Source organism: Clarias gariepinus, chromosome 4, assembly GCF_024256425.1.
Source record: "Clarias gariepinus isolate MV-2021 ecotype Netherlands chromosome 4, CGAR_prim_01v2, whole genome shotgun sequence".
NCBI classification, from domain to species: Eukaryota; Metazoa; Chordata; class Actinopteri; order Siluriformes; family Clariidae; genus Clarias; species Clarias gariepinus.
The window spans coordinates 40,636,474-40,648,647 of NC_071103.1; the positions used below are offsets into that span (position 1 = coordinate 40,636,474).

At 41.6% G+C, this 12,174-nt stretch overlaps 1 protein-coding gene across 1 annotated transcript in view; it reads left to right on the top strand.

Annotated features, from left to right (window-relative positions):
• Positions 1-11,733, top strand: part of ccdc78 (coiled-coil domain containing 78) — a 29,641-nt gene extending 17,908 nt beyond the window's left edge. The window contains exons 8-14 of the mRNA XM_053493763.1: positions 6,582-6,707; positions 8,523-8,704; positions 10,379-10,535; positions 10,648-10,676; positions 10,776-10,845; positions 10,968-11,068; positions 11,590-11,733. Of these exons, the coding sequence (XP_053349738.1) occupies positions 6,582-6,707; positions 8,523-8,704; positions 10,379-10,535; positions 10,648-10,676; positions 10,776-10,845; positions 10,968-11,068; positions 11,590-11,716 (792 nt within the window). The 3' untranslated portion in view covers positions 11,717-11,733. The remainder of the gene's footprint in view (positions 1-6,581; positions 6,708-8,522; positions 8,705-10,378; positions 10,536-10,647; positions 10,677-10,775; positions 10,846-10,967; positions 11,069-11,589) is intronic.
• The last annotated feature ends 441 nt before the right edge of the window (positions 11,734-12,174 follow it).

A 12,174-nucleotide genomic window follows, 5' to 3' on the forward strand; every position in this document is an offset into this window, starting at 1 on the left:
AGGGGCGGACTGGGACCAAAAAGTGGCCCTGGACTTCCTGGCCCACAGCAGCCCACACCATAATACATTGGCTCATTAATGTGGAGATACATTTTTAACACCAGTTATTAGTATAAAAATATAACACAATACAGAAATCAATGCTATTTAAACATGTTATTTGAAGTATCACTGAACATATATTGGGTCAAAGAAACGAAAAAAAAGAACATCAAGACAAATATAAATCTATAAAGACAATATTTTAAAAAGAAATGGCAATAAAACTGAACAGGTAAGCTGAAATAAAATCAGTAGCAGCAGTAGCTCACGCTAGTAAACTAGTTACTTATTTTAATTATTATGGTAGTCAATATTAACATGAAATAATGCTGAGAAACATTATTTCAATTAATATTGACCACCATCATAATAACTAGCACAAGTTAGTGCTGCTACTAATTTTATTCTGTTTGATTGCCATTCTTTTTACTTGGCTCTGGTAGATCAGGGGAGACGTGTTGGTCATCATCAGCATATATTATGATGTGGGATGTGGTGCGCTGCTGGATACAGCCTCACTGTCCCTGACCTGTTATAGGCAGAATCTGTTCATTTGAAGCATTTCACAGCATTTACCTCTAAAGCTTTTTCTTATTTTCGCGTAACCTTTTCTTCTTCCTGCTTTTCATTCATGGAAATTATTATTAATTTGCTCAGAAAATTCGCTGCATCGAGAAAGGATCAATATCTAAAAATTTAAAGATGCCCACGTGTGTGGACAAAGAATACAAAAGTGTATAATCTTTAATAAAGTTAATCTAATACAATATTGTTTCCAATGCTGAAGCAAACATGATTTAGTTTTAGTCTATTCATTGAATACAACGCGACAGCGCGCTCCGAGGTGAAGCGCACCCACAGTTACTGTAATCCCCCATCTCACCTTTACAACAGGTGTGAAGTCACCAAACCGGTTTCGCTGCTGGGGGAATTCACAGAATTGGGGGTTTTTAAAACAAATTAACAAGACCGAGCGGACGTCAGACAGGGGGTTTGGTTGGTTAGAAGTGGCGCTGACGGGGGTGGGGCGGGAGGGAGTCTCGCCCGCGGAGCAATTCAGTGTAGAACCGCCACTGCCTATTTTCCACCACATCGCGGACTTCCCTGATCTCCATCTCCGCGCTTTGCTTTTATAATGTGGAGCAAGCCCGAGATAATATTAACGTAGAATTCATCATTCAAAGTTATTCATATCAGTGTAAGTGTCAGTAAGTGTGATTTGAAAAGTGCTATAACTCCACCTGCTACAGTTTCAGCCCAGTGGAACAATCTGACTACATGTGAAGTGCCATGAAAAAGTATTTGCCCCTTCCTATTTTTTTTCTTTGCATATTTGTCACACTTGTATAGGTGGAATTTCACCTAAACACTTTAGGTGAGAACGTATATGTTAATATATACATATGAGATACAGGTGAGAACAGCTGATTCACACTTGAATAGAGTGAATAATTTGCATATTCACTCAATAATCTGATTCACAAAAATTCTCAATAATCTGATTCACACTTGAATAGAGTGAATAATTTGCATTTGAATGTTGTCTGGCATTGTAAGCACACGCAGTGACACTAACAGAACAATAGGATTAATAGGAATAGGAGGCACTACAGAGGAGAATTTTAATTTAGACTATAAAAAAATTAACCTGCGTCTATTTTTAGGCGTGCCAGCTGCCACTTTTTAGTCTTATAATGCTAAATAATATAATGATCCCGGGTTTGCACCCTGCGCTATAAAATACGAATACGACGGCCATCCGCGGACAGCAGCTCCTGCCTCCGTCCGCTCGCGCTTGCTCTTCTTTGAAGTCTGGGGCGCGTTCCAATTGCCCCGTTTGCATGCCGCACTTCCGCGTTGTGTGCGCGCGTCTCATTCACACCGCGTAGTAAAATCCACTGTAAACCAACAAACCCCGAGTATTTTATAGCGCGGATGAACCCGGGATCATTAGCAAGGAGAGCTCTTCTTCACTATTCATGCCTAATTCTGCAGCCCCGCTTCGTCGTATATCTGAAGGAGAGGCCGCCTAACTAGTGAGCGAGGAGCGATATTGATTTGGGCGCACGCCGTGACAGGTTGAAAAAGAACTATTGTCCTCAAAAATGTAACAGATGAGGACTCTGATTAATGTGCAAAAACTATATAATAAAACTATATAAGACTACATGCCTTTATAAGACTCAACTTTTATTTAAGCGCACTCACAATAACGAAAAAACGTGATTTTATAAATGTTTGAAAGCAAATAAGGTGCGCTGCTCTGTATTGTTTTTGGTGAACTTGAGCGCGTCAGAAAATGAACGCAAACGTTTTTTTAAATGGTCAGAGTCAGTCTGCTTGCTGTTTTCCCGACGCGTTCATAATCATTAGTCTACTTCTGCCGGTGCGCTCTGGAAAACTCCATGCATGCGGCTGAGCGCTGATTAAAACTATGGAGTAAATTAAAGAGAAGAATCACGATGCCGAATCGAAGTCCTGAGTCCAAACCTCATTTAAATTAAATTAACAAATACCATAAGTAAAATAAAAAAAAACAATAGCCCACGTTTAGAAACCGTTTATAAATTCTTTCCGACATGAGTTGGCCCGGTGTTATGCGCAGAGCCCCGGGAGATTTCCTGAAGCTCCGAAATCACTGGGGCATTTTTTCTAAATAGATGCTATTGTTAATAACTGATGGAGGTTTGGGGCTGTACACACACACATTTTTGAGGGGTTTAAAACGAATTAGTCCGAGCAGACCTACATGTAAGGTGAGAAGTGAGTAACTGCGCGCGCTGTCGCGGTGTATATATTGTACAACACGCGTTTATCAACCTACATAAAAACGCTGCCTTTAAAAAACGCTTTATAAAAACGCTGCCTTTTGTAAAGTGAAAGTACTTTACAAAAGACAAACTGCTTTATTTCAGTCATGAATTCACAATCACATCACATTCCAGCTATTATTTCCAGCCGTGGTTAAATAATGTATGATATAATTATTAAATGCTGGACACAAACAGCAAATATAATGATTATTATAAAATGCCAGAAGAAGCTCGTGGTCATAAAATAATATTTACTTAATAATATAATATATATAGTTCATTCATGTCTTCTGATGATGTCGACACATTTTTTACGTTTTAAATAAGATAAGTTGGCATATTCACGAATCAGGACATTCGCATAGTTAAGACTATCAGCCTACTATCAGGAAATTAAATTAATTTCAACACCATGTAAACCGAGACATTGCCATGTCTTTCACTGTTTTGTCCCTGTTAAAACATTACAAAAAATATATAAGAAACTTATTAAGAATTTTAAAGCACGAATTTGGGCATCTCATTTTATTATTATGAAAATAATATGAAGCACACATACACACATTCATCATGAAAGATCTGTTGTAAAGCAAAATAAAATTCATGTTTGCTTCAGCATTGGGAACAATATTGTTTTAGACTAAGTAATTATACACAATTCTTCGTTGTACAGTACTTGGTCCGGCGTTTAAATAAAGTCCTTCCATGCGCCATCTGGCGGATATTCAGTGAAGCACAACACATTTATTTAAATTCACGAATGTTGCTTATGGCAAGTTGCGGCGCGCCGCGCGCTAAATTGAGGCATCCCGCGGGAAAACACGCGCAGTCTTAATGACCACATCTGTACGCGTCCTTCAAGTCTATCGTGACGAACCAGTCGCCTGGTCGGATCTGGGTCACAACGTGCCTGAGCGTTAACATTTTGAACCTGTACTTCCTCAAACTGCGGTTCAGAACTCGGAGGTCCAGAATTAGCCGCAGTCCCCCACCTTTCTTGGGAACGATGAAGTAGCGGCTGTAAAAGCCGCACTCTATTTGGGACTGAGGAATCTTTTCGATAGCCCCCTTTGCCAGGAGAGCCTTCACCTCCTCTTCCATCACCTGGGACTGCTCCGGTTTCACTAGTGTACCTAGTACACCGTTGAACCGTGGTGGGGGGCTTCTGAACTGAATCCTGTAGCCCTCTCCCACCGTACGCAGAACCCACTGAGACACACCTGGAAGAGCCTTCCACTCGTTCATGTGTTCTACTAGAGGAACCAGCCTGACGGGACTGTTTCCTGGTGATGGGGGCCTCGAAGAGCTGAGTGGAGCCAAGCTCGTGGCTCCTGGTTGCGGTCGCCGAGAAGAAGCATTAACGGCCCCATGGGCCGATGAACGCTGAACCCCTCGGGGGAGCCGCCGCAACCTGGACCCATCAGGGTAATGAGCCTTTGGTGGCAGCGCTCCTGGCCATGATAACTTGGCGTAGATCTTGGCCATAAGAGGGCTGCCGCCCAGAGCGCCGCCTACTGCGTCTGCCTGAACCTTTCTGCTTCTGCGGGGGCTGACGAGCAGCGACACTCTGTCTCTGAGTCAGACGATGGGAGGACCTTGAGCTGGTGCTGTGCTGATCAGTGGCGGCATGCACATAATCAGCTCGGAGAGGGAATATGCTGGAGAACGCTGCCTCGTTCTTCTGAGATTTCCGGATAGTGGCGGCGACGTCGTGGACGGCACCGCCAAAAAGCCCGGAAGGCGAGATCGGCGCGTCTAGCAGAAGCTTCCGATCCTTTTCCCCAAAGGACGCCAGGTTGAGCCACAGATGCCTGTAGGCAACCACATTGGCCGCCATAGATCTACCCAGGCACCGTGCTGCCTCCTTAGCCGCCCTAATGGAGAGATCGGTGGCGCGACGCAGCTGCTTAACTGCATCCGGGCCAACTCCCTCTCCTTCGTCCAGCTCCTGCAGAAGGTGAGCCTGGTATGCTTGCAGCAGACTCATAGTGTGCATGCAGGCTGCAGACTGACCCCCTGCCGTATAAGCTGTACTAATGATCTTAGCAGATGTACGGCATGGTCTGGACGGGAGCACTGGGGGCCTGAGTGACGACGCCGAAGTCGGAGACAGATGTCTCGCGAGATCACCCTCGATCTCCGGCATCGCCCCATAACCTCTTTCATGGCCCTGAATCAGGTTAGAATAATCATATGTGAAAGGGCCGAGAACACGAGAAGAATATGGCTTTTTCCAGGAACGTGTTAGTTCATGATGCACTTCCTGGAAAAAAGGCAGATCCTTCCTTGAAGGTTTAATCCTAGGTTCTAGGATGTGTTCGCCCCATTTTCCTCGAACTCGTGCTTCCTGCTGAACTTGTGGCCAGGAAATATCGAATTTCTCCGTAGCCTGAACTAAACACTCAAGCAGATCTGTATCACCTATAGGGGGATCATGTTTCACTGGCTTGCGCACTACATGTCTGAATCAGACACTCGGAGATGCCGAGGCGAGCTAGCGGCTAGCACTAGCGGCACACTAGCGGTGCAAGGAATAAACCCCACGGGATCTAAAACCTCTGAGGACCCGCTGTCCGAACCAGAGAAGGTGGAAACTAAGCTATCGTTAGCTGCCTCCTCCAGCTCGATGCGGGAGCCCCACGAACGCACGCTCCGCCTGAGAGGCGCCGCGTCGCCGGCTTTCAAGGTAAACAAACGCAGGCGAGCACGAAGGGCTCCGCCGGAGAGGGTAGCACAACTTTCGCATTCCTCCCCGGTCAGAGACGCTTCAGCGTGCTCTGCGCCTAGGCACATCACACACAGAGTGTGTGTATCACCCGGCTCGATGAGCCTGGAGCATGGATGAATGCAGCGCTTAGCCGCACACATAGTGCCTGATTTAGTAAACATGAGTCTACGTGTTTTATTCTCTTTTTTTTTGAAGGATCAGTGTTCTGTCTCTGCTTGTGAAGCGAAGGAAGCTGTAGTAGGTTTGTCTGACACCTATTTATACTCTTCCGCGTGCCGACGTCAGACGCGGCTGCGTCGCTAAGGCGATGACATCGTAGATATGAAGTTGATTAGATATGTCTTCAAGACGCGATTTCTGGAAGCAATCCCCATAGCTGTCACTTCGTGACGCGGCTTGAAGTTCCCCTGAAAGGGAACTGAATGTCCAAAGTTTATTTATGTAGGCATCAGTGAGAACAGGTGGAAATGGTTAGAACTAGTAAATGTGCCTGTGTTGGTTCAACAAAACAGCTATGCAAACACTAACTTTATTTCTCTATGTAATCCCTTGTTAAACGTATGCGCTTATACACACGTAGGTTCCCACACACATCTGGTCTACAAGTTGTTAACAAGTAATCCATCAATTTTGTGTTCTACCCAGTGAATAGACAAACTGCCGTGCAGTCTGAGTCAGTGTAGCTGGGCATCGTCATTTACAAACCTTACCATCGAAGCGTTCCATTCCAATATCTTAATATTACACTCTGGAGTCGCATCACTGTACAGTGCTTGAAGTGTTCTGTAAATGTAAATCACTTGTATGCTTTCATTGGCAAGACATTTCATCACAGGTCACACTTGGTTTGACTTTTAAGCCACAATTTGTTTGTAGGCCACAAATTTGTTTGATTGTGATACAACAGGCACAATATTATTATTGTGAATGCTCCAAAGTACCTTTAAAGTCTTCCTTAAAAATAAATTCTTTTTTGTGTGCTATATGTTTTTCCATAGGCACAGCTTGTCTCTCAGCACCAGATAAAAGAGGTGGAGGATGAAAACTCTAAACTACAAAATCAACTGAAGGAGCTGAATCAGGAGTACAGAGCCCGTCTCATACACTACATTAAAGACATTACGGTACACACTAATACACACAAATAGGGTGACTGGGCGAGTTTGTATTAATTTAGCTGTCACAGGAAGTGTATACTCTGCGGTTCTTTCTTTGTTAAAGAGCTGATGTTTAGCTCCCATGAGGTCTTGGGTGATGGTAGAATTTGTGGAAGGACCCCACAATTCTAACAGTCACAATTTTGTGTGAAATAGGCGGGTTGGGGTGGATTCTTGCAAAAATTTACCAGTATCTGTAATTTAGACCAATAAGGGTCCTGTCAAAATTCTGCCATTCATTTGATTGATAACTGGAGGTGCAGGTGTTTGTGTACTGTACATGAAGAAGAGTAAATGAGAAAGGACAAAGCATTGTGGGTAAAATGGTGCTAATGGTAAGGGAGTGAGAGATGTGATTAGACAGATTGACATCCTGCTTCCTGTCCATCATGAAGTCTGTAATCACAATGCAGGTGGAGTCGAACAGCCTTACATGGGGAGCTTCACCTGCAGAAGGGCTTGGATGATAGTGTTAAACCACAAACAGGATGTTGGAATCATTTCTTGTACATAGGTGGAGGTAAACTGCAGGGGGTTCGGGAGTGTGTCTCCAATGTCTTTAAGATCTATCCATATGTCACAGGCTCGCATGCTTTATGTACCGAGCAGAAGATACATCGATTTCACAAACTGTACAAGCGTTTGACTTGGAGGCAGTAAGATGACAACCGAAGAGTGCAACAGTTGTAATACAATTTAGGGCCAGGGGTAGCTTAGTGGTTAAGGCAATGGACTACGGTTCAGAAGATCCCAGGTTCAAACCCCACAACCACCAAGTTGCCACTGTTGGGCCCTTGAGCGCGGCCCTTAACCCTCAACTGCTCAGATGTGTAATGAGATAAAAATGTAAGTCGCTCTGGATAAGAGCGTCTGCCAAATGCCTAAATGTAATTTTATTACTATATTACGAATGGATGATCAGTTTGTCAAATTTATTTATCTTCTGCTCGATACATAAAGCCTGTGACGTATTTTTGACGTATATTATGTATGTTTTGTCTTATACTAGAGTTTACAAACCCACATTTTTGCACAACCTTAGGCCAATATGTAACAATGTTTATTAGTACACACATGTCTCTTTTAACAGCTACCTTACCCCATACATTTAGAGTTACAAGCTAGAGTATTGCATGTCTCCAGTGAGATATTGGAGATGTCAGTGAGCACAGTGCTTCTGGGTGGAGGGAAAGACAGAGGCTGTTATGGCTACAACCTGTTAATGTGCCTTTCTGGGAATTGTGTTATTGTTTGGTGGAGCACTGAGCAACTGTGTATTGACCTTGACTACCACTATATTGGAGATGTCCATTTATCTCAAATCAATAGCTGAACTTATTTTGGGTTGTTAGCAAGTTGCAGGTAGTGTGGAGTACTCACAAAGATCCTTAACAGCTTCACTGTTTCACATTTAAATGTAAAATTATAAACAGTCCCCTTAGATGTTGAGTTACAGCTGACTTTGATATTTGGAAAAAATAAATAAACAAAAGTGTGAACTTCTTGGATATAAAATAGAAAATTATAGCTACTGATTTAATCTAATATTAAGTGCTGCGTTGTTAAAGAACTAAACTTTTCCAATCTGTCAGGGTAGAGCACATACCATATTAAACTGAACAAGACTGTAAGGACCTTACTAAACTGTACTGAACTGTATAATACTGTATGTATGCATTCATCAAAGGCAGCCTATTTATAAAACTGACTATAAATAAGTGCAGACTGGCTTAAAGTCATTTACATTTAGCACTGTGACTGTAATTGTGTGTGTATCTACAGGAGTGTGTGCACAAAGATGATGATGCCAATGTGCAGCTGAAGGAGTATGTGGATGCAATGTTGAAGGAAGTGAGAGTGTCCTATCACTCCAGAGAGGAGCAGCTGACAAGCGCACTTAAAAACTACCGCAAACGCCTCCACAACCTCAGTAACACACACCACCTACTGCTCATTGCCTACAGGTACACAAATATGGACACACACACGCACACACACACACAGTAGCTGCTGGTGGAGAGCCCGTGTGTGTGTTGCAATGTTTATGCATGCTGATGTTCTATACAGATGTTCTGGTTTGCATTTTGTTTGACTAACTCCATAATATCCAATCACATCTTCTCAAAACTTGTGGCTTCCCTTAAATAGAAAACCTTAAAAATATAACTCTAAATTGACCCCGGGTGCACTACCGTTACTCTCCGGTAGGTGACGAGTAATAATTAGACATGTTCAGAATACATTCATCAATACAACTCCATGTTCAAGCAGTGCTGGGAGAGTTGCTTATACGGTGTTAGTTATCTTGTTAAAAAGTGTTAAAAGTAATTATTTCATCAAAGTAATGTTACTTGGTACATTTGATTACTGATTACTTTTCTAACAAATAACTTTTCTAAGTGTAACCTAGCATAAGCAATTTCCCCCTGGGATTAATAAAGTTCTTTGAATCTTGAACCTTGAAATAATTTAAAGTGGGCAGTAAAGTTAAAACCATGCATTTAAGCCAGGGAGGGAAAACCTCACAACGGTACTAAACTCAGCTGTCAAACATTAGTTTAAAGCTTTTAACCGTTTTCAAATTTAGCCTTTTCAGATTGAAAACAGTATTTTTTAAGATCATTAAAATCATACTCACACACCATGGAATGTCTTTATATAACTCTCTGTTGTCTGTCACTGAGGTTCTTGATTTTGTTTTCTATTTTGTATTAAGTATAAACTGAGTTTACTTTTCCTTGTACTTAATTATAGGTGTATCAACCCCTGAGCGGTGCATCAACAATGCCAACATTAAAGTCTTCTGTTATAAATAATTGCCTTTTGTCTTAAGTCAGTAGTGGTCTATGTCAGTCTATGGTTATAATAGTTATAATACCATTATGGTTATAACCTTTCCAAATTAAAAAATGACTAATAATATATATTTTTGTCAAATGTGTCTGTTAGCTATCAAGCAATTAGTTTGGTATGATGGAGATAAAACAAACATGTAGGAAATTATGTAACCTTCAACCTTCCCAATTTCTAACTGGGCTTGGGACTGGCTGGCTATTATGGGGTGTGGCCACCCACCGACATCAATGCTCGAACCCAGATCCGCAGATCAACTATAGAGAGAGATATAACTCCCCTGTATTTACTAACATTTTAATTAGTAACTGGAATGAAATTTTTTTTATCAGTAAATGTAAGATATTACAATTACATTAATTTTTGTAGTTAAATTACATAAGACGTTTACATGTAACTACTTACACAACGGTCTGTTGTCACTTACACAATCCTAAAAAGAGGCCATTACAGGAGTGTTTGTGTTTGAGTGTCCTCTGGTGGTCACTCCCAGACACAACATGTTTTATTTTTATTTTACAAAATCTTCACCACACTGCAAAATGCACTTGGCTTTTTTTCAGTAACATAAACTGATATTTTGTCTTCCTAAAATCTTAGCGATAAAAAGAGAGTATGTTTGTAGCTGCTATGACTTAAATTGAAGTTGTTACTTACTGTTATTAAAAAAATAATCAACTTCAGGGTCTTAACAGTAACTCCACTACATCACACCACACAGGCAGTCTAGGATACTAGAGATACTCTGGGAGAATCATGTTTACCTTATATGAATTTTTTTCCAGAATGCAGCGAGAGCAGATCCTGGTGCACACTGGGCATGGTCTGGAGGCGGGGCCACCTGAAGCACACTTCATCTCTGCAGAGGTGGAACTTAGAGGAGAGCCTGAGAAAGAACTACAGAGGCTGAAAGAGGACAAATCTCGCCTGGAGACACAACAGGTGGGGGGGTGGGGGGGGGGGGGTGCTGGAGAGTGAGAAAGAGAGAGATAAGGGGAGATTAGCACTGATTAGTAATGAAGTGTAATCCTTATGACTATTGTTAATGATTTAGGTATCTCTGCTGTCACAGCCCTCTCAGAAGTGAGTGTTAAACAGTCTATTTTTTTTTTTATCTTTAAACCATTGATTTATTGTATTTATTTAACATTCACTTATTCATTTAATATAAATGCTATGCAGTGCAGCTCTCACTGAGGAAGCCTGGGCGGATGTCAGAAAGCAACTCAAAGAGATTGCACTTACTGCACAGGTAGTAGTGACAACCACCACATCAACATCGCATCTATAGCCATAGCAACAGCCTCTCCTTTTACAGTGACATCGTCCAGGTAAAGGTGTGCCATAAACATAAAAATGCTATCACTTCCCAAGGAGATGCATGAAAAAGAGCGTGTGGAGCTCGTCACCCGGGCAACGGTTGCTGAGCAGCAAGTGAAGGAGCTGCAGGAGTACGTCGATAATCACCTGGGCAGGTAAACAAAGACTTTTCTATAGATTCTCAATTTTATTATTAATACATATTGTTACATGGTGCCGATTGGAGAGCCACACCACGAGATGTAATAAAATTAATAAGAGCCCTAACGCAGGGCTTCCGAGAGGGTAAATGAAATAGGACTTAATGAGAGTGCTTATGATGTGTACACTTATAACATATCTCCATTTGGAGATAGCGTGGGATTATTAATTAATGATCTCTGCCATCTGCTTGAGACAGAATGGGGCTCTGGAAAATTAAAAATAACTCTATATTCTCTTGAGATGACTCCACCCTTGCAGAGGATTTATGTGTGTTTTATGTGGTTAACACTTAAGGGGTACTGGGGCAGAAGGCACTAGGACTGGCGGTGCCCATCCCTGAGACCTTTATCGTTACATATATTGGTGTTAACTATCTACTCTACTCTTTGTTATACTGTAGTTAACTGTGTGTGTGTGTGTGTGTGTGTGTGTGTGTGTGTGTGTGTGTGTGTGTGTGTGTGTGTGTGTTCAGATACAAGCTAGAAGTTACTCGGTTGAGGAGGATGCTGCAGCTGGAGGTGGGACGATCACAGAGCACTGAAGCACCTAAGCTCCACCCTCTATGCCAATCACTCAATAAGACCAGCTATGAGATATAAAGACAGTATAAATCACAAAATGCAATAAAAAATTATTTTTAAAAAATTAGTTTAAATTAGTGTACCTTTTAGGGCAAATATCAGTTTGCTTCAACATAAAGTGGCAAGCTAATTACAATCTCTAAACCATGTGTGCTTTAGTGTTTTCTTAAAACAGACAGATCCTTGTCTAATAAAATGTTAGAGTGGAAAATGTACCAGTTGGGTTTAATGTTCTCATATTAAAATGCTCATTATTCTTTTGTGAGCAAATTCAGCACTATACTATGCAAGTAACAATTACAAAATGAAATAATATCACTGGTACCACCCTGAAGTTAACAACTTTCGTATAACTGCATGTACAAATCAAATAAAATCAAGTCAAATCAAAACTTAAATTTGAAAATAGAAAACAGACTTGGTATTAAGTTTTTAGAACATGACACAGAGTGGGCCCTTAAATGTACAATTTCAAG